The sequence below is a fragment of the Myotis yumanensis genome, unplaced genomic scaffold (assembly GCF_028538775.1).
Source record: "Myotis yumanensis isolate MYYU_CA2020_CCGP unplaced genomic scaffold, mMyoYum1.0.hap1 SCAF_17, whole genome shotgun sequence".
Classification (NCBI taxonomy): Eukaryota; Metazoa; Chordata; class Mammalia; order Chiroptera; family Vespertilionidae; genus Myotis; species Myotis yumanensis.
This window is the reverse complement of record NW_027223768.1, coordinates 35578600-35601090: the sequence shown is the minus strand read 5'-3', so window position 1 is coordinate 35601090 and position 22491 is coordinate 35578600. Positions and strand designations below refer to the sequence as shown.

General features: G+C 53.4%; 1 protein-coding gene across 4 annotated transcripts in view; it reads left to right on the top strand.

The window, feature by feature from the left end:
- SOX13 (SRY-box transcription factor 13) overlaps positions 1-22491 on the top strand; it is a 48160-nt gene that overhangs the window by 16634 nt on the left and 9035 nt on the right. For all 4 annotated transcript variants that reach the window (XM_070397043.1, XM_070397042.1, XM_070397044.1 and 1 more), the window contains exons 2-4: positions 18255-18453; positions 19744-19855; positions 19949-20035. In XM_070397043.1, coding sequence (XP_070253144.1) covers positions 18256-18453; positions 19744-19855; positions 19949-20035 — 397 coding nt within the window. In that variant the 5' untranslated portion in view covers position 18255. The remainder of the gene's footprint in view (positions 1-18254; positions 18454-19743; positions 19856-19948; positions 20036-22491) is intronic.

Sequence of the window (22491 nt, the reverse complement as noted above, 5' to 3'; positions counted from 1 at the left end):
TTGCCAGGGGTTCGTGAAAGGATGAACTCAGAGATGCAGTTCAGTAAAGTGTGTGTGGAGCACGTATTCGGGCCCAGCACCAGCCTTGGGGCTCCACTAGCAACCCCAGTCCTATGGAGACAAATGGTGGCTCCTCCGTAACAGGTGCTGAGCGAGTCCTGCTGGGGACACCCAGGGCCTCGGCTTAGCCTCCATTTGGGCCGGGACCGCCGAGGTCAGCCTGGACGTGGACCAGGGGGAACCAGAGAAAGTTTCAGAACTCCCAGGACCCGTGCCCATTCATTCGGGCTGACACTTCTCGCATTGTTCTAGGACATTGCCCCACAGACCCCTGCTCTTTTTCTTTCCTTTAAGACATCTTTGCTGCCTTCAAATCGTGCCACCCCAGCTGGTAATGGAGACAGCTCTCCCTTCCCTGCCAGGGCGAGTGGGCTCCCAGGTGTGGGCCGTGCTGGCAGCCCTGGGCAGTGGGATGTTCCCTTTCCCCTGCTGCCCTGAGCCCTGCTGCCCTGGGCTTTGGTCCTGGGCCCAAGTGAACGAGTGTGGCTGGCTTTCCTGGCAAATCGAACATGTGCCCTTTCTCGATGAATGGGCAGATTTATATGGTTCAGGATGGAGGAGTAGTAATCTCTGGGTGTCTTTGTAAAAGGCAGTGGTTTGAGGTATTTTGGACAAATGAGATGGGGGTTGGATAAGCTTACTAAGTCCTCATGTAAATCCTGGGTGAGGCCAGGGGAGGACCAGACCCTGTCCTCAGGGAAGCTGTAATCTGTCTGGGGAGGCGAAATCCTAGGAAACCGAGTTGCATTGTGGGAACAAAGCCTTTCACCCCAGTTGGCCAGGGCTCCAGGACTGATGGTGGCAGCTCCGTCTTCGCAGCCCTGGGTTAGGAGGCTGGGGACAAGCCAGAGCCTCAGACCCAGGTTTGAGTGCTGGTTCTGTTTCTTCTAAGGTGCGTGATTTCTGGCAAACACCAGGACTTTCTTAGAGCCCAGTTTTCTCATTTACCAAGTGGGAAAAGAGTAACACCTGACAGGGTTTTGAAAAGGATTTGGGGAAGTGCTGTGTATATCACAGGGCCTGGAGGAGGGGAGGCCTGGGGGGGGGGGGGGCAGGGCGGCGATACTAGAATCATGGCGATTGTGGTGGTGGGTGCCGGGGGTATGGCTCTCCTGGGGCTGCCTGGAATGGGTGGCAGCCCCTCCCTGGGGGCAGGTGTATGGCCTCTGGATCTGGCGGTGGGGACAGACTGTCATCCTCGCACAGTATTCCTCCTTCAGACGCACCCGCGATGTGCTGTGTGGCCCTGGCCCAGTTACTTCGCCTCTCTGTGCTTTGGTTCCTCAGCTGTACAATGCTGTGGACAGTCGGGCCTGCCTGTTGGGGAGGATTAAAGAGGATTCCATGGAAGGTGTTCAGAACAGCGCCTGGCACGTGGGCCTCTTCCCCAGGTGTTTGGTGCTGGTGCTGTGGTTATTCTGTACCTGGAGTGAGCCATTTCTCAAAGGGCCAGAGCTGCTCTCTCCCAGTCCCGGAGCTGGGAGCGTGGGGTGGGGTGGGGTGGGGGTGGGGTGGAAGGGGCCTTGCATGCGGGCGCTGGGGAGAAGCCCAGAAAACGGAACACACCGCTTCTCACACGAGCTTCGGGCAGGGCATTGCCAGGTGTAGCCGAAATGTCCGTCTGGCTCAGAGCACGCTATCTTGTGTGGTCCCTTAAACGAAACTGGTCCCTGAGCGGGGCAGCTCTACCCCACGCAGGATGGATTTTTGTAAAAACCAAAGAAATCCACATGTAGTTGGGATCGCTTTGAAGCCCGAAACTACCGCAGTCACAAAACCCAGCTGCTGGTGGATTTTAATAATTCATCGTCATCAACAGCCGGTCGCTGATCTTTGGACTCTGGGTGCCCAGGAGCCGCCAGCAGGAGCCTGGCAGGAAGTGAAGGCTGCCCGGTCCACCCACGCCCACGAGAGGGTTAATTGGGCTTGGAGCGCCTGTGGGTAGCAGCCTCTTCTCCCAGGTCCTTGTGCTGTGGTTCTGAGCTTGGGGTCAGCAGACAGACCTGAAGTGGGACTCTGCCTCCACCCCTTGGCTTCAGTCGCCTCGGCTATAAAATGGGTTTTGTCTATAAAATGGGTTTTGTCGTTGCTGAAAACCTGTGAAGCGCTCGGCTTGTGGTAATCACAGTGAGTGAGTGGCAGGTGCTGTCAGTAGCCTTCTCCAGTTTGGCCGCAGCCTGAAGGTGGAGGCAGGGGCTCAGCGCACCTGCATGTATTTCACGGCATCAAAGGCCGAGGCGCCTCCCCCACTTACAGTCTTATCTCTGGGGCAGGAGGAAGACTTCATTCCACTGCAAATGGAAACACGGAGGGCTGGGAAGGTGGGGCGGGGTGTCCCAGAGCCTACCGTGAAGTACAGGCACCCATCCCCTCCTCGTGCGTGCGGCTTATAAACCAACCACCAAGTGCGCCAAGTGCTTTGACATTGAGAAAAGCGCTCGGCCAAGGCTCCCAGCAGATCTGGTGGTATTGTGACTCCCAGTTTCCCGATAGAAAAGCCCAGGTTCAGAGAATGAAGCCAGATTGTGGCAGAGCCAGGGCTTAAGCTCAGACCACCTGCCTCCAGATCCAGTGCGTGTTTCCACGGTGCACGCAGAAGTCTCACCCCAGCCGTCTAGATCCTCTGCAGTTTCTCCCCCCACCCCCAACACAGGTAGGCCTGTCAGGGTGCATAGTCATGAGCCGGCAGGAAGAGGGTTAAATTCCTCCTAAGCCACAGAGCTGGTTTTGAGCTGGCGCCTCCACTGACCCCATCACTGACCCCCATCCCCTGGGTCAGGGCAGCAGGCTGTGGGGGGAAGGGCAGAGAGCCTCTAACAGCCCAAGGGGGGCAGAGGGAGGGCCTGGGGAGGTGGGGGGCGGGGGAGGGGACACTCATCCCTCTTCCTCTCTGGACAAAGATGCTGGTGGCTGTTCCATAGGAAATCCTCAAGGGTCCCTGGTGGTGGCCTGCACTCTGTTTTTTCCTAATTATTCACTTTTTTTAATTCACGTGTTTATAAGGGTGCATTATCGTTGAGTAGTGTCTCGGAGCACAGGCAGCTCTTAGAGACACGGGAAGCCCTGTGATGGGTTCTGGGGTCACTTTTACCAGGAAAGGCGCTAGAAATAGGAAATGGAACTACCCAATGGACCTCAGGGCTTAGTGAGACTTTGGTACCAGCTTGCCAGTCACTGAGGGGGAGAGGGATGACGTGGTGGCCCACTGAAGCCAGCGTCGGTGGAACAGGTGGATGGAGCCCCTGTGAACTGGGGAGGCCTTATTTCCCTCCTTCTCTCCCCAGGTGGCTCCCACCCCAGGCACCCCCTCTGTTAGCACAGGCCTCTGGTTTAGAGCTTCCCTTTGGACCATGGCCACTGTGTCCTCTCCAGATGGGGAGGACACCAGTACCAGGTGGGTCTGCAACTCAGGTGCACACCTGTTCCGGACCCGGGTGTCAGCCCAGGGCACTTCTTGAAGCCACCGCCCTGAGAAGGGCATTTGAAGGAAGGATTTCCAGGAAAGCTGATTTTAAGGGAAGACGAAATCTCTTCCTCTATCCCCATCTTCCTGCCCCAGATCCCCTTACCTCCCTGCTGAAGGACCCTAAGACACCGTGTCTCTCAGCGAGGCAGGTGGCAGGTGGCAGCCTTTAATCGTCCCTAGAGGCGAGGGAGGCTTGGGGGGTTGGGGGTGGGGGTAGACCTTCTCGCGGGTGGGGCAGGTCTGGCACTGTCTGGCTCTGGCCTTTTCTAGACGCTTCAATTAGCGCTGTTAATTATGGCTTTGTGAGCCGCCTGCCCTCTCCCCATGCCCAGCCTGACGTTGTTCCCAGTCTGGAGGCCCTGTTTCTGCTCTCACCTATGCCCATCGGCAAGATAAAAGGTGTGGGAAAGTGCAAATGATTAGCAGTTTCATGTTCTCCACCCTTTCCCTCCCGGTGGTAAATATGCATAACAAAAGGTCTCACGGTAACCATTCTTAAGGGTACAGCTCAGTGGTGCTAATTAAGTACATCACCTGTTGTGCCATCACCACCGGCCACTCCAGAGCTTTGCCTCATCCCAAACAGAAACTCTGTACCATTGCACAGTAGCTCCCTGGTCCTGCGGTCCTGCCCGCAGCCCCTGTAACCTCTCTCCTACCTTCTGTCTCTCTGAATTGAAGGACTCCCAAGTTCCTCTCAAAAGTGGAGTCCTGAACTACCAGCCCCTTTGTGTCTGGCTTATTTCACTTAGCGTAGTGTTTTCAGGGCGCATCCACGCTGTAGCATGTGTCGCAACCGCCTTCCTTTTTGAGGCTAACACTCCATTATAGACGCTGACCACGTGTGTTTCTCCGTTCGGCCCTCCGTGGACGTGTTGGTTGTTGCTACGGGTTGGCTGTTGTGCGTGAGCGTCAGTGTACAACTCTCTCTTCAGGACTCTGCCTTCCATTCTTTCGGGTTCGCACCCAGAAGTGGAATCGCTGGATCTTACGGTCTTTCTCTGTTTAATTTTTTGAGGGGCTGCCATATTGTTGTCCATGGTGACTGTACCATTTTACATTCCTCCTAGCAGTTGTCCACATCGTTGCCAAGACTTCTTAGTGTGTCATTTTCGTCATTGTAATGGGTGTCAAGCAGTATCGCACTGTGCTTCTCCATCTTTTTAAGGGGAAGCCAGGCCCCGAGACAGGCCCTCCGCATTTGCAGAGGCAGCTAGACCTGGACCCCAGCTTCCAGGCCCCCTCAGAGCCTCTGTTCTCCGCTCTACGTACTCCCAGCCCATCCGCAGGAAGTGGGGGGTGGGGGGTGGGGGGGGTGTCCTGCTGCTGCCTTGCTCTCTCCACTGACTATCGGTGGGGCGGGGGGCGGGGGGGTCTTCCCTTTCCATCTGTCACTGGAGCAGAATGGCTGTGACCCACTGGAGGTGGCAGTGGAGGTGTCAGTAACATAAATTTCATGAGTGGACCGTTTTGGCCATGGGCATTGGTGAAGGAAACTGCGATGTAGCCCTGGCATGGAAGATGTGCAGCCATCACCCATGGCTTTGTAAAGAGTGCTTCATAATTTCCAACTTTTAGTGGCATGGAAACTCCCCTTATATGTTCTATTAAGTGTGTGTGTGGAGGGGGGGGGGGTATAAAAACTTGCTGAAGAGCTCAGTGATGAAAAAGAAAACCACTCATGGAAAAAAGATCTGGAGATGTGCCAAATTGTTATCAGCAGCCTCCTCCGGATTGATGGGAAATGGGTGGCTTGTTAATTTTTCTATTCTTTGTATTATAAATTTTGCAGATCTTCTACAATGAGCACACATTCCTTTTATATTTAGAAAAGTTTGATAAGAAAATAAGAATGACGGCAGCCATTCATGAGGCATATGTGTTGCGGGGTCTATGAAGTGCATAGCTGCTCGGTGCTGTTGAGAGCCAGGCGTGAATGAGACGCTCAGGGAGCTGCAGTGGAGGTTGGGGACAGGTGGCACACAGGGACGCCCAGGAAATGCAGAAGTGATACCTAAGGGAGGTCAGGGTGGGGCAGCCCTGGACCTCCAGAACCAGGCCCCTGGAAGATGCTGTGGTAGGGCCCTGGCTTGGAGTCCTTTTGTCTCTGCGTGGTGCGGGCAGGTGGCTGACCCCTCCCAGCTTTGAGCTGGTCTCCCGGTGTGGCTGGCAGGAGGGCGGCCTGCAACCTGTGAAACCAGGGCTTTTTGGGCCCCAAGTTGGCTTTGACCTCTCTCGCATCAATGGAACTCGGGACCTGCCTGGGTCCCTTGACCCCATGCAGTGGCCCAGCAGAGATCAGGGGTGGTGGGGGGTGGGGTAGGCAATTCAGGCTCCAGGAATGACTGTCCATGGCTCTTGGGACAGAGAAGCCAGACTAGTCCAGCGCTTAAAAGAAGGGACTCAACAGCCAGTCTCTTGGTTCGGGTCACCACTCACAGGCTGTGACCTCGGGCAGTTGCTTAGCCTCCTGAAGCCCCTGTGTCCTCGTAGGTAAACAGATGCTGATAGTAACTGCATCTCAGGGCTGCTGAAAGCATTACGAGAACTAATTCCCACAGATGGCACTTAGCATATTGTGTGCTCGGTTCCTGTTCCCGTCGTCTGGTTGAGAGGTAGATTCTGACACCAGGCTGCTCGGGCTGCAATCACTTCTGTGAAGCAGAGATAATAATACCACCTACCTCAGATGATTATCATAAAGATGAAATACATCAATGTAAGTAAAAGTGATTCAAACAGTGCTTGGTGCCAAGTAAATGCTCAGTAAATGTTAGCTACGACCCAAGGGGGTCTTCAGCTACTGCACACCAGTGGCCCATTTGATGGCATCTGGCATCTGCCAACTCATCTGATTGTCCCCAGAGTCCCATCTACTTGATTAGCGTCCATGACTCATGTGTTAAGTACTTTGAGTGTACAGTTACTATCTTTTTAAAAATATATATATTTTATTGATTTTTCACAGAGAGGAAGGGAGAGGGATAGAGAGTTAGAAACATCGATGAGAGAGAAACATCGATCAGCTGCCTCCTGCACACTCCCTACTGGGGATGTGCCCGCAACCAAGGTACATGCCCTTGACCGGAATCGAACCTGGGACTCTTTAGTCCACAGGCCGAAGCTCTAGCCCAGCCGTGGGCAAACTATGGCCCGCGGGCTAGATCCGGCCCATTTGAAATGAATAAAACTAAAAAAAAAAAAAAAGACCGTACCCTTTTATGTAATGATGTTTACTTTGAATTTATATTAGTTCACACAAACACTCCATCCATGCTTTTGTTCCGGCCCTCCAGTCCAGTTTAAGAACCCATTGTGGCCCTCGAGTCAAAAAGTTTGCCCACCCCTGCTCTACCCACTGAGCCAGACTGGTCAGGGCTACAGTTACTATCTTATTATTATTAGCATTGTGGGCACCAGAGGTTAAGATCCCTCCCCAAATCCTACCTCACCCCACCCCTTTGCCAAAGCTGGCTCTCTTCTTGTTTGGGGTGGTCCAGCCTCAGTTGGTGCTGTTAGTCCGGGTCCCAGGCTGGAAGTGGGGTGCAGGCTGGCTGCTTGGGGGTTGTGTGCTGAGCATTTGGATGAAATCGGAGAAGATGCTGCTGCTCTCCTCCCCTTGCTTCCCTGCCCTTTTGAAAAGGAGTCAGAGCCAAGAAAAAACATAACCCATAAATAAAGGGGACCGTGAAAATAAAAAGAAAAAGAAATCTTGCTTTTGCGGCAGGCTTGGCTGTCGATGGAGCAGATAATGGGAGGAAACGTGGCCTTTGCCGAGAAAAAGAACGGAACAGTTTGTTCACTGGAAGAATGAATGCTGCTTGAGCCCGAGCAGCTGCACCGGTTTCCGATGAGCGAGCTCGTCTGGGGGAGATGCTGGTGATTAGGCCTCCACAGGCAGAGGGGGCGGCCACTCAGAACCCCTGCAGTGGGGAGGGGTGGGGGGAAGCAGCAGACCTGAGTGGGGTGCCCAAAGGTGGTGAGGCCAGTGCACCCAGGTCCAGCCCCTGGGGCTGCTGGTCACTTGCTCCTCCATTGTCTGCTCAAGCTGTGGAGCTCGATGTTCATGGAGGTTCAAGGTCGGACCCTCTGGAAGCCCCAGGCCTTATCGGGAGTATATCTTAGGTGGAATCCTTAGGGAAGCACACCCAGGGAGGAGGGAGGCGGGGAGGAGGCAGGAAGCAGGAGGCAAAGAGGCTGAGGTGGATGTGCTGGTTATGTGCTGAGGTCAGGTTCAAGGCTGTGCTTTGTCAACACTACTGGTGACCTTCTTGGAGACCAGGGTTTACCGACTCCTCTTTGTCTTGTACCATTCACCCGTCTTGATTGCTGGCCCATTTCCCCTGCCCCTGCAGTGGGTGGCTGAGGCAGGAGGAGGGAAAGGAAATAGGGGAGGAATCAGATACCTTTGTGAGCCCCCAGGATATAGTGTGGAGGTGCCCACTTTGAGAGGGGGCTGTGGGCTCACGGATGTGTAGAGGCTGATACTGGAAAGGTCTCGTGGACAAAAAGGGGCCACATGCTAACCTGACTAACTCAGGGAAGGCCTACATGGCGGCCTTGCAAACTCAGAGACCTAAGGTAACCACAAAATATGGTCTAAAATTAAACTTTTTAATTAAAAAGCAGTTTATGGTGGGTAGTCATGTCTTAGGCCAGTATCTTCCTTGACAAAGATCAGCTTCGATCTTTACTGAGCCTGTTGTCTTTTTGCATCTCAGATAACATACCTTTGGAATGTCAGGGTAACTTGTAACTTCCCTTTCTCTGGTCCCCTCAGGGCACAGTAAATGGCAGGGAGCAGCCCACAGATTTCCTCATTGTTATTGTTATCTTAATTATTGTTGTGGGTTTTTTCCCCCCAAACATTTGTATTGATTTCAGAGAGAGGAAGGGAGAGGGAGAGCTAGAAACATCAATGATGAGAGAGAATCATTGATTGGCTGCCTCCTGGGGATCGAGCCCACAACCCGGGCATGTGCCCTTGACTGGAATCGAACCCGGGACCCTTCAGTCCACATGCTGACGCTCTATCCACTGAGCCAAACCGGCCAGGGCTGTTAATTGTTGACTGTCAACTATCCTGCACCCACCTAAGAAAAAATAAGTATGCGCCTATCATTTTACTTTTATCCAATCCCAGAGGTTTCCCCACTTTGCTTTTTCCTGCCTCCCTAATCTATCACCACTGGAGTTCATGCAACCCACTTATGGCTCCTTTTGATGGTAATGTTTTATAAAACAAGGTGAAAAAACCAGCATTCTCGGAGCATTATCTCAATACATTGAGGTTCTGCTTTCCGGCAACTGTCGACAGCGTGGCTCAAATACTAGTAAACTCACAAAAAGTCTTTACAGGTTTGACGGCTTTTACGCTGACAGTCCCCAAAACCTAACACTGGCTTGGGGCTGAGTGCTCTGCCGGCAGAGGGTCCTTGGAAGCACGATCATTCATTCATTCATTCATTCATTTGACCGCAGCAGTACTAAGGGCCAGTCTACTATGGGCCAGGCATTGTGCTAAGCATTTCATATACAACACTTACTCTAAGAAGCCGTGGCATAAAGAGGTTACGTCTCAAGTGCTCCCTGGCTCCTACTTAGAGCAGTATGGGATTGGGGTCCTCACTTCTCCCGCCACCTCGATTATGATGGCAACGTCCATTACAGATGTTGCACGTGGCCGTGTGCCAGGCATTGCCTTTGCCTGTATGGTATTGCTTCTTCTTCACAGCCACACTGTGGGCATATATTACCATTCCCGCCTGGGGACAGAGTTGTGGGCTGAGAGAGGAAGTGGGCGTACTACTCGCATGTCTCAGAGCCTCCGCGTCACTCTGTCCTTGAGACTTCATCCAGCCTGGTTCCCACTGGAGCCTTCCCCTCTGTGGTCGTTCCTCTAGCCCAGTGATGGCGAACCTATGACACCCGTGTCAGAGGTGACACGCGAACTCATTTTTTTTGGTTGATTTTTCTTTGTTAAATGGCATTTAAATATATAAAATAAATATCAAAAATATAAGTCTTTGTTTTACTATGGTTGCAAAGATCAAAAAATTTCTATATGTGACACGGCACCAGAGTTAAGTTAGGGTTTTTCAAAATGCTGACACGCCGAGCTCAAAAGGTTCGCCATCACTGCTCTAGCCCCACAGGGGGCGCCGCAGGGGATGGTGGAACATTCACCCTCGGGCTCGGGGGCTCTGGAGGAGATGTGGGGGCTGAGTGGCTCAGGAGTTCTGCAAAGCTTTTGGTCATCAGCCGGGAAGGGCAGGCACGTTGGCTTGGCCAGATATGTAGGTTTCCCTGGCCAGTTCTGGTCCTTTCAGCCAGTCCACTGCTTGTGGGGCCTGGACCCCCGACTCGGCGTTGGCACCTGCCGGGAGATTCCAGGATAATTGGGAACAGTGACAGGGCAACTGCATGGGGTTGAGAGGATAAAGAGGGAGACCTTCAGGGGGCGGATGGAGAAGGAAGAGGGCGACATGCCCACGCTGGGGTGGGGATGGGGGTAGGCTTCCCCAAAGTGTGGTGGGGAGGGATCAGGGAGCCTACTTTATTTCTGCTTTCGGCCAACATCACATTCGATCCTTCTTCTTCTTTTTTTTTTTTTTAAATATATTTTATTGATTTTTTATAGAGAGGAAGGGAGAGGGACAGAGAGTCAGAAACATCGATGAGAGAGAAACATCGACCAGCTGCCTCCTGCACATCCCCCACTGGGGATGTGCCCGCAACCAAGGTACATGCCCCTGACCGGAATCGAACCTGGGACCCTTCAGTCCGCAGGCTGATGCTCCATCCACTGAGCCAAACCGGCTACGGCCATTCGATCCTTCTAATAATTTTTCAAGATGGTTACTATTTGGCTCGTTTTGGAGTTGGAGAAGTGGACACTTCCCATGTTCATTCACACAGGGAGCCTGTGGTGACAACAAAGCCCATTGTTTAGCCTCGCCAGGATGCCTCCCGGCCATGCGGGAGGGTCACACCTGCCTGCCCGGAAGAGCCAGGATGGCCGGGAGCTCTGGGGAGGGAGACAGACAGCCTTCTCTGCTTTAGGTCTCTCTCCCTCGTTCCTTCCCTGAACACACATTCTGCCCCAGATTCATGAACTGTGTGTTACCTTCTAATCGCTAAGTAGGTGTTGGAACCTTCATTTCCACACGGAGAAGCCAGGGCTTGAGAGGCAAGGCTTCTCCGTAAGTTCCCACAGTGGCCCTGGTTTCTTTGGACTAATTCTTCCTTGGCTGCGACTCAGGTTGAAAACAGCTCGAATCCTGTACCCGGTGACTGGCAGATCTGCCTGCTGGACCGGGCCCTGTCCCCTGGGTGGAGGGAGAGTGGGGCCAGGGCATCGGTGAGTCCGGGGCGCAGAGCCACCTCTGCTGGCCTGGGTGGGGCGGGAGTGAGTGGCGAGCCTCCCACTCAGTAGTGAGTCTGCGTGAGCGTTCTACCGCGGCATGCTTTTATTTATTTATTTTTTAAGAACACGCGTTTTTATTGATTTCAGAGAGGAAGGGAGAGGGAGAGAGAGATAGAAACATCAGTGAGAGAGAGTCATTGATCGGCTGCCTCCTGCATGCCCCACACTAGGGATCGAGCCGCAACTCGGGCATGTGCCCTGACCGGGAATCGAACCGTGACCTCCTGGTTCATCGGTGGATGCTCAGCCACTGAGCCACGCCGGCCAGGCTGTTTATTTTTTTTGCCTCTTTTCTTTTGGTCAGTATTCAGAGCTATCCCAAAATATTGCTATCCCAGAAGAAGCAATACCATACAGGCAATATTCAGCCCAGAGCAGGGAGGCCTTTGACCAGGCCAGTCAGGCTCTGGCTGCATCGTTTCTGCGGTGCCAGCCCTGCCTGGGAGACAGCGTCAGGTCCCGAAGGCAGGAAGGCCCCAGAGAAGGGACCCCTGGGGACCCTGTTTACCTCTTCTCTGTCTTACCCAGGCTGGGAGGGCGCACATCCCCCTGGGAACCGCCGTGGCACTGCTGGAAGGCCCCTCTGTCCCTTCTTTCTTTTCCTTGGCTCTCCCTCTGGGCTGGGAGCAGGCTGGGGTGCCGCGGAGGCCTGACAACCGGATGGGGCTGTGGATGGGAACATCACAGCTCCTGCCTCTCCCACCTCCTCCAGTCCTGCATGCCCTTGGGGGCGGGCGGGGTCAGCTACAAAGAAGCTCTGTCTGGAGCTGGGTTCTGCACCAGAGGTGGGGGTTGGGGGTGGGGGGGGCTGCCTCCTCTTGCAGGCGCTGGGCATTCAGGGAGCCTCCGTTGGCTGGTGTTGGCGGCTCTGCCACCTTGGCCAGCCCAGAGCAGTCCGGGCACTGGGAAATGTTGGCTGTGGCCCCCTCCTGAGCTGGTCTAACCAGGTGGGCACCTGCCCTGGGCCCACAGAAGCTGGGCAAGGTGAGGGGCCTCTCAGAAAAGCTTTGTCTCAGCCAGCCCAGCCCCCAGCTCCCAGTAAACATCGGAGATAGGATCGGGCGGAGCCAGGAAGGGTGGCAGGGTGCGGCCTGGGAGAAGAATGGCAGGATGTGGCACCGGGGCACCGTTCTGGGCACCCACGCCTCGGGCTATTGTTCAGGGCTGCCTGAGGCTCTCAACTCTCTGGAGCTTTGAGAGGAAGTGCCATTCCCCTGGGACTCCGGCCCTGCCCCACCCCTGCCGCATGGCCCTCTTCTGGCAATGCCTTTGGCACCACCCACTCAGGGCCAGCCTGGGACTGGGAGCCTGCCTAAGAGGGACCTGGTGTGTGCCCAGGGGTAGGAAGGAGGGTCTGCCTGCCTGTCTGTCTGTCCAGGCTGTCTTCCTGTCCCCGGGGTCTGAGTCACCCGTCATGCTTCGATGACTGGAATTTATCTCTGTCTTTATCTGCATCTAGATTTGGGGGTGTGGGGGGGTGGGGGCTGTCGTTGTGGAGGGAGGAAGGGCTGAGTGAAAACTCCTTTGATTCCAGTCCAGCTGGGCTGCTCGTTGGCTGATTGGGAGAGGAAGTGGCTGGTGATTTGTTTTGGGTAGAAGGGGCTCAGTGTGTGCGTCTGTGGGTGGGTGGGCCGGGCGCCGGTTGGTTGTGGGGAGGAGAAAAGGAGTCGGCACCTGTAGTGCTCTGAGCCACGGGCCCTCCGTGGAGGGCAGGCGCCTCTGTGCCTCGTCCTGGGCACTGGATTGGGGCCCCAGCTGAGACTCAAGGTTCTACAGCATCAAGGGTGAGGATGGCTGGAGCCTCTCCCCTTGGGGGCCTTTACCTGTGATGCTCAGGTGAGAGAAGGCCAAGGAGAAGAAGGCAGCGGAGGGGGGGCCTGGGGCGGGTTCCCGCGGAGGGAAGCGAGGGTAGAGCAGGGATGCTGTTCATGTCCCTGCTGGTTAGGCTTCTCTGACTCTGAAGCAGCACTGCCCCCAAAGCCGTGTGGACCTGACCTCCCCGGGCCTCGGTTTCTCCATTTATAAAATATGGAGTAAGTCTGGGCCAGAGGGAGGTCAGGTCCACGGGAGCACTTCCTCCAGAGCGGGTGGCCGCTGGAGTGTTCTGTGATCTGGGGGCCGCTGACCAGGACCTGGTGGGACCTGGGGGAGCCCAGTAACTCTCATCTCCTGTGGGCCGAGTCCTTTGGCTCCTGGGTGGCTGGGGCGAGGGGTGTGTGGCTGCTGAGTTTAAAACCTCCTGTGGAACCACGTGGATGGTTGCAGCGTGGAGCACGCTTGGTAAGAAAGGGGTGAAGGAATTTGAGGGGGTTTTTAGTCTCTGTAGGGAAGACTCCCACAGAGTTTTTAAATCTGAAAGTTACGGGCAATGTTTTCTCCTGTCCCAAGGTAAAAACCAAAGGAAATGGACTTGCTTTGCTGCCGGGAGATTTAGGTCACCCACAGGAAGATCTTAGATGCGAGGAAAAGGCAGCTGAGGATAACGGTGTGGGAGGTGGGGCTGTGGGAGGGAAGCCGCCCAGAGCAGCCTCTGTCTAGTAATGAGGGTAATTGTAGCTGTCACTTGTGATGCATCCAGGTCTGCCGTGCGTTATGCTGCTGAGCTATATTCTACTTTCTGATCGTTGCACGAATATTTATTGAGCACCTACTCTCTGCTCCAGACACTGTGCTAGATTCTGGGGCCACAGGGATGAGCAGAAACAGTACCCTGAGTGGGGTTGAGTGGGTTCTCGGGCTACTGGGTGAGTCAGAAATAAATTAAGCATGTGAGGGTGTCATTACCAGCTATGATAAGTACTTTGAACGCCAAGTTCAGGGTGCCATGAGAATGTGAAAACGGGCATATATTGCAGGGTCTGGAGTGTTAGTGGAAGGCTCATCTCTTCATAGTGGGTTTTTAAATTTCCATCGTACTGAGGAGGAAACTGGTTCAGAGCAGTTAAGGCACTTGCTCAAAGTTGCACAGCAATTAATTGGGCTGAATTGGGTTTCAAATGCACTCGGGTCTGCGAGACCCCACAGGCTTTTCTCTCAACCACTTGACTCTAGGACAGTGATGGCGAACCTATGACATGCGTATCAGAGGTGACAAGCGAACTCATTTTTTTGGTTGATTTTTCTTTGTTAAATGGCATTTAAATATATAAAATAAATATAAAAAATATAAGTCTTTGTTTTACTATGGTTGCAAATATCAAAAAATTTCTATATGTGACACGGCACCAGAGGTAAGTTAGGGTTTTTCAAAATGCTGATACGCCGAGCTCAAAAGGTTCGCCGTCACTGCTCTAGGAGCATCCTGGGCTATCCAACAACGTACTGGTGCTTACCCTGTATTATTCCATCTTCATGGACTCCTGTGCGGTCTCGTCTGGGTTCTTTTTATTTTTATTTTTAATCCTCACCCGAGGATATTTTTCCATTGGTTTTTAGAGAGAGTGGAAGAGAGAGGGAAACACAGGGAAAAACATCGAAACATCGATGTGAAAGAAACAACCTTGATTTTGGTTGCCTCCACACGCCCTGACCAGGGCTCAGGCTGGGAGGAGCCTGCAGCAGAGATATGTGCTTTGACCGGAATTGAACCCCGGGACCCATCAGTCACTCTATCCACTGAACCAAACCGGCTAGGGCCCGTCTGCATTCTTATACCCAATATATGGTTGAGGAGGCAGAGGTTCACGGTCACACAAGTCAGCTGGTCGTAGGGCAGGAATTTGAACCCAGGTCATTAAACCCAAAGCCTGTACGCTTCCCACTCTATTCCACCCCCACCCCGGGTACCCTGCTTTACAAAGACCGCAGAGGTCAAGCAACCTGTACAGCAAGCATGTCAAACTCGCAGCCCGAGGGCCGCATGCCTTGTTTATTGGGCCCGTGTTAGCCTTTGAATTTAAGATGCTTGCTGTACAGGGACTGTCAGCTGCAGTGACAGCAGGCCTGTGTCAGTTCCGTACCCTGCACCTGGTTGTCCCTTGATTAGTTTATCACACATGACTTCTGCTCAGCATTCACAAAGAGCTGGGATGGTTGGGGTCCAGAGCCTGGTACCCACGTTCCTCGGAGAGACTTTCCTCTCTGTGGGCCTCAGGCCGTGAAAGGGCAGGAAGGCTCTTCTTGAGCAGCTGTGCTCAGGGGGCAGAGGAAGGAAAAGAGGGGTCCAAGGACCTTTTTCCCCAAAGCTGAGACCCGGAGGTGCCTCCCAGAGGACCCGTGGGGCCGCACTGTTGCTGCTCCATCAGCCCTCGGGCACAGGGAGGGCCGGCCGAGAGCCAGTGCCCAGCGTCGGATGCGAGTCCGAGCCCGTGGGAGTAAAGGGCCATTGTCTGGGCAGCAGGCTCTGGCAGGGTTATTCGGTGGGCACCCCGGCCTGGTGAACAGACGGACGCCTCCCAGCCAGCTTGGCTGGTCACCAGAAGCCATTTTCTTTGTTACCAGACGCTGGGCCAGAGGCCAGGCTGAGCCAGGGTGAGCTCCAGGAGACAGGCTCCCAGGAGATAGGTCATCACAGAGCCCACGGAGGACTCTGGGGGGCGAGGTGTGGGCGGGAAAGGCCATAGAGAGGAGGGACGTGTCGAAGGGCAGCAGTGCCCACGGGAATAGAGTGTGAGCCACACGGGTCACTACCTTTTCTAGTGTAGCCTGACGGAGGAGCAGGTGGGTGAACCTTCATCGGTGTCTTACTTAACCCAACGTTTACAAAATAGTGTCAATGCAACAGAACCAGCTCTTTTCAAGCTACTTTACGTTCTGATGCTTGAAAGCCCAGGTGTATTTCACACTGAGCCCGTTGCCACTGTGACCGGGCAGTTGTACGTTCTCAGTAGCTTCTCGGGCCAGCGGCTGGGCTCATTCAGACGGAGAATGCCCTCCTCTGCCTCCCCTCCAGCTGGAGACAGACGGACGGGCAGCAGCTGGCTCTGGGGAGGCGGCAGCCCAGTTCCACCCAGGCCTTGAGGCCCCGGACCCACTCGCCGAACCAGGCGTTGCTGCGTGGGTTCTCGGCTGGGCTGCCGTGGGAAGAAAGGCTGGGCGGAGGGAGCCGGAAGGCCACGAGGTTGGGACCGAATGGAGGAGAAAGGCCCTTAGGACCCAAGTCCAGAGAAGGAGGCGACCCGGTGGCCTGCCCTGCCCTGCCCGGGCCACGACCGGCAGAGCGGTGGGTGTGGGCCGGGTGTGGGCCGAGGTGGCGCGGCCAGCGGGCGGGATCAGAGCCCACAGGCCCGCATTGTTCGCCTGTCACACTTCCTTTGGCTTTATTGCCTTTGTCCAACACCCTATTGTCTGGTTTCCTTTTGTCCCCCTTTCAGCGCCGCTGCCTTTTCTTTCCCAGCCTGCCTGGTTGTTTTCATTTCTTTTGTCTGAAGTTCCTGAGAGGAAGGTTTTATTTTCAGCGGTTTGATTAATTCACAGCTTGAGCCGGGGTTTGTTTGTTATGTAATTGCTGCCCTCAGCTTCAGGATAATACCCCCCCTCGGCCCCTCCCCCACCGGGCCCGCCCGCTTGGACCTGGCTCTGCACCCCTCCCTGTGCCTGGATGGGCTGAGCCGCCCACTTCCTGGATGCTCTCCAGGTCCCCGGCTGGTGGGAGGGCACCCGGAGCTGGACCCCAAAGCCCTGGTGAGCTGGTGGTTGTGGTCTCGGCTCCTGGGCCGGCGCTCCCAGGGTCAGGCCTGCCCCCCCTCGCCCTGCAGTGTCCTGTCCTGGGTCCCACACCAGCCCCAGGGCACCCTGCCCTCTGCAAGTGGCAGCAGAGTCTGGGCTGACCTGTAGGATGGCACCAAATCAAACACATCTTATTCAGCTGCAAGGCCTTTTCACTTATTTAGTGTGTTGTATGCGGCACATTCTGTCATATATTACGGGTCACGAGAAACATTGAGTTGCACAGAGTTGATGCACTAGACAGATACAGTGCACCTGCAGTTTAATTTAAGGGATGTTTTACTACATCTGATTTTTGCCTGGCGCTCCCCTCCTTAAAAAATGAATGCCCACGTAAAAACAATTTTATTTAACAATGCTTCTCGAAGCGGTATGTTTCAGAACCACCTGGAGGGCTTGTTAAAACAGGTCCCCGCCCCACCCTCAGAGCCTCTGGTTCGTGAGGGACCGATGACTTGGCCTCTGAGCCTCCAGGCCCCGCTGAGGTGGTTTTCCTTGTGCTGCATCATCCCAGCTGGCCGTGGTTTAACGGACCACGTAGGTGCTTACTGCTGCCTGGTAGTGTTCCAGACACTGTACAATAACAGTTCCCAGCCCATTTTACAGATGAGGAAACTGAGGTGTGGAGAGGATAAGTTACTCACTCAAGGTCACTCGGCAGCTAGTTGAGTGTCCAAGGCAGGACCCAGGCATTACTCGGTGGAACCTGCTGTGGGACCCCGCTGGCCTCGTCTCGGTGACTTTGGAGGGTGAGCAGGGGAGCTGTGGGGATCTGTCTGCCTCTCTGGACCTGAGCCTGGCATGACCCCTGGCAACCCCTCCCCAGGACCCTGGGATTGCCCTGCCACTCTAGCGGTGACAGGTGGGGAGGCAGGCAGCAGTGGGAGCAGAGTGCTTAAGCCGGGGATCGCAGATGCCTGCTGGGCCAGCTCTCACGGAGACTGTAGCTACATCAAAGGACACGTTTTTCTTAAAGCCCCTCATCCACCTCTCAGCCTGCTCTTTTCCCACTTTTGGTAGATACGTGGATATACGAAACAGTTCTGTTTTATCAGCTCTACTATGAGGAAAACAGGGGATAACCGTATGATACAGGGTAGCTGATCCTTGGTTTCCCTTTGGGGAGTAGTGGGGTGGTGGGGAGTAAGGCAGACTGGCCTGTCCATGGGGGTACCTCATTTCTAGCCAATTGCTGCCACAGGCCGACTTCAAGAGAAGTTAAAGCCCTGACCAGTTTGGCTCAGTGCATAGAGCGTCGGCCTGGGGACTGAAGGGTGCCAGGTTCAATTCCGGCCAACGGCATGTACCTTGGTTGCGGGCACATCCCCAGTAGGGGATGTGCAGGAGGCAGCTGATCGATGTTTCTCATCGATATTTCTAACTCTCTTTCCCTCTCCCTTCCTCTCTGTAAAAAATCAATAAAATATATATTAAAAAAAAGTTCAAATCCAGATTTTTATGTGATACCTTCTTGATTTTTAAATTTTGGTAACATTACAAATATGTATACACTGGGGGCCCCCAGTGGGAGCCTCCGTCTTGTATGATGCCTGTGTGGGACCCGCTGGGGCGGGGGGAGGAGGAGCGGCCCTGGGTCTCAGGACGCGCCTCGTTCACTCTGCCCTCCTCCCTCAGGATGTCCATGAGGAGCCCCGGCTCTGCCCAGCTGGCCCTGGATGGCGGTGGCACCATGGTGAACTGCGCCGTCAAGTCCGAGGGGAAGCAGGAGCCCTGCCACGAGGCCCCCCAGGGCTCGGCTGCCACAGCTGACCCCCAGCCTGGAGACCCAGCCCGAGCCACCCAGGATGGAGCTGACCCCCGAGCTCTAGCCCAGGTGCCCAGCGCTTTCCCAGGGGCTCCTGGGTCAGTGTCCCCCCGACATCCATGCACCACCCCTCCCCCGCCCCCAGCCCCCCAGCTGGATGGAGGGGCAGGCAGAAATGGTCATCTCTGGGGCAAGACTTAGGTGAGTGGGGAGGAGCTGCCACGTCCCTGGGGGCCACCTGTCCGAGTGGACATGGACGCTCACCTGTGTGGCCAGTCCTTGCCCCAAGGACTAGTTGGGAAGATAGGATAGTTACACTCAGAGTTTAGCTTAAAGGTAATCTACCGGCCTTTTCATCTGATTTAAGAAAACCAGCCTTATAACCACAGCCAGGGTTAAGTTGCCATTAGGACAACACAATTCCTCCTCCTCAAAATGAAGGAGCTGAACTACAGGAGCAGTAAGGACTCTGGCAGCTCTGAGGAGTTCTGTGATTCCATGTAAGAGATGTAAAAAGGGAATAAGTATATAATTAAAAGCCAAGTGAGGAGAAAATAGGAGAGCTGTAGGGTTCTTTCTGAGCAGGGGTGCAGCCTGGGGGCGTGTGTGGGAGCAGGTTGGGAGGCTGGGTGGTGATCAGGGGAGGCTTCCTGGAGGAGTGGGGCCTGAAGCTGAATCTTAGAGGAGAAGAGTCAGAGGAGAAGAGGAGAGAGAGGGGTCAGTGTCTATACACTGCGGACCAGTACTTTTATTGCTAGCTTTACCCAGTGGCCAGATAAGTTTCTGTTGAACGAGTACAAAAAACGTTTTACATAAATGTTAAAGGCACGCTTTACAATTAAATGCCCATTGCATTTTGAAGTTATTTATTACATGTTCTTACAAGCTAACATCTTTATAAAGAATTCTCGTGATTGGTCACAAGCCTCAGAACAGAAAACACAAGAATTCTCGTGATCCATCCGCAGTGTGTTGGGAGGGGTCTTGGGGTGACCCACCTGGGTGGAGTGGTGGGTGTGTGTATGCAGGGGAGCAATGAGCTGGCTTTTGGCCACAGGCATTGGCTCCCTTTATTCCAGCACAATCCCGTGACGGGTGTTTCCATTCTCAGCAGAGGCAGAGGCAGGTTCAGAGAAGTTCAGGGACTCATGTGAGATCCAGGACCTGAGTCACAGCCTGGACTGAGCCTGGTCGCTTGTCTTTAAGCCTTTTATTCTCTTTAGGAAATCAGGCAAATCAGAGCAAAGGTAGGGAAGGTGGGAGGGAGGGCCCCACAGTGTACATCTCCGGGTTGCTCGGCCCTGGCTGCAGCCTGCCCCCCTCTCCTGGAGGTGACAGTGGCATCCGGTGTGTCCTTAGGATTGCAGCTCACCAGAGAGCAACGTGTCCCCCGAACCCAAGAGACCAGGCGACTCTGAGGCTGCTTCTGGGAGCCAGGAGAAGCTGGACTTCAACCGGAATCTAAAGGAGGGTAAGCGTCTGCCTTATTGGAGATGGGCCTGGGCGGGGCGGAGTGGGGACGGTGTGGGGGCGGTGTGGTCCTTACGCCTTTGGTGCCTTCCAGTTGTGCCGGCCATCGAGAAGCTGCTGTCCAGTGACTGGAAGGAGAGGTTTCTGGGAAGAAGCTCTGTGGAAACAAAAGATGTCAAAGGTGAAGGCCCTGGGGGCGGGCAGGGGAGGGGAGGGATGGCTGAACCCCTGCCCCTTCTCCCAGCCTGACCGCGCAGTCTAGGCCTACAGGGCAGTTCTCGGGGCTCTCTGCTCTCAGAGCTGGCCTGTGCCGCCGGACTCCTGCCTGCCTTCCGGTCAAGCATGAGGTCTGCTCACTCACCCCCGGGCGGGAGAGGCCTGGCGGGAAGGGAGTCTCCTGGATATGGGTTCCGGCTCTTAGCAGGGACCCTGGTGACCTTGGCACGTCGTTGCCACTTCCCAGGTCTAACTATAAACTGACCTGAACATTCCTTTTCACTTTTTTGAAAATGATTTCTAGGTCACAGGACCCCACTGAGTGACTTCAAGGGTGCCGAGTGGTTCATTGGAGATCATTTTCCCCAGGCGGTTGATCACACGCACACAGGGCGCTTTATTTATTTGCAGGAGAAAATAACCAAATGTAATACATGCATATGTACGGGGACCCCACCTACAGGAGAGAGTCAGGGACCCCACTTGCAGGAGAGGTTCAGAGATAGAAAGGGGGAGTGAGGTTATAAGACACTGAGCCAGGAATGAGGTGAGATGCCTTGGGAGCGTCACAGGGCCACTGCAGGATGCTATGAAGAGCAGATGTTCAGTAAATAAAATGTTTCCCTGTCATATAGGTGGGTTAAAAGGAGATTGCTGCTGATAATTTCTTATTATAGGCAAGGCCCCTCATTCAAGTTCTTTTAGGAAGTTACTAGTAAAAGGTAGGGCAGAGGTTTCTCTTGAGCCTGAGGCTGAGATTGCCTTTAGCTCAAAACCATCGCACACCGCAGCAGCACTTGTTGGGGTGGCCGGAGTCGTATCTCATTTCAGGAGGCAGGGTGCCCGTGGGCTCCCAAAGTCATGCCCATGGTGCAAGCAGCCAGGTTTTCATTAAGAGGCAGCTATGGAAACAAAAGAAAAACCAAGGTTAATGATTGAAGCAGACTCTAATCTCGGTTTCTGAGTTCTGAAGGCAGGCAGTTAAGATTTCTAGATGTCTGGCTCAAAGCATCTTCAGATGGAGCGAAGGCAGTGAGTGGTCTGCATGTGAGTGTTTGGTGATCTTCCTGCTGCCGGCACAAAGATTGTCCGGAGATGAGCTGTTGGGGTGACTTCTCTGAGGTCTACATTAAGTTGTCCCTCTTTAGCTTCTGTGGCCTTGGGAAAGGGCGGTTTTAGTGCTCAGTGATTCTAAGTCAAAGGCTGGGAAAGTGAAAATGTTAGTTTGAAGGGTTGCAGTCAGATATTTGAGAAAACAAAAAACTCAGGATCCAGTCCAGTTTATAGGTAGAAAATCTTAAAAACTCAAAAGACAATGGACAGCACTAGAATCTCATTGAAACATATTTTCTCTCTAAAATCACTCCCATCTTTACCACAGAAAGCCACATTAAGACTTGTAAAATTTGTCTAGTTTCAATAAATTTGGCCTGATTATTTGTATAAGTTCAGCAAGAATAGTAATTAATCACATAGCTTCTTTTTTAAAAAAATATATTTTTAAAATTAATTTCAGAGAGGAAGGGAATGGGGGAGAGAGAGATAGAAGCATCAATGATGATATAGAATCATTGATTGGCTGCCTCCTGCACGCCCCCTACTGGGGATCAAGCCTGCAACCAGGGCATAAGCCGTGACTGGGAATTGAACCATGACCTCCTGGTTCATAGGTCGACACTCAACCACTGAGCCATGCCAGCTGGGCACTACATAGCTCTTTTAAATCTGCTTTGCTGGAATTTTTCATAAGAAATATGCAGATTGAATTTAACAAGGCCTCTCAAGGCCTGACAAGGCAAGGCAAGGACTTGCCACCAGATGTTGACTGCAATACCTATAGGTTCCTCTCTTCTCCTGAGGTTTCTACACCTGCCAAGAAGGGACATTCTTTACCCACATGGTAAGGCTGCTGGGAACCCTGTAAGCAAGGTGCCAGGCCAATATTTCCAAAAGTTTTTATTGGCTTCCATAGGTCAATCTTAATTCCTTAAAGCTGTCTGTTCCTATCTGAGTCTATGCATCTCTCTCAAATACGACATTCCCATCAAAGCCTTAACCCAGTTTTCAATTGTGTCCTGTTATAAAGAGAACAGAGTCTTACTGAACCAATGCAAATAACTATATTGCCATAAATGAATAACATTAAGAGTTTTCAAATTCTGGAGAGAGCAGGTAGGGAGAAAAATATAACTGTTTCACTACTGCTTACAAAGGTATAATTTACCAACTTGTTAAGTCACAGGTAGTTTAAGAGAAAAAAAGTTTCCTTTTATCTGGAAAACAAAAGATTTAAAACGTCAGTAAACTCAAACAAAAAAGTCCAAATTCACCAGTTCATTCATTCCTGTGGTTCATTTTGCCACTAGGTGTCTTTTTTAAAAAATATATAAATATTTTTATTGATTTCAGAGAGGAAGGGAG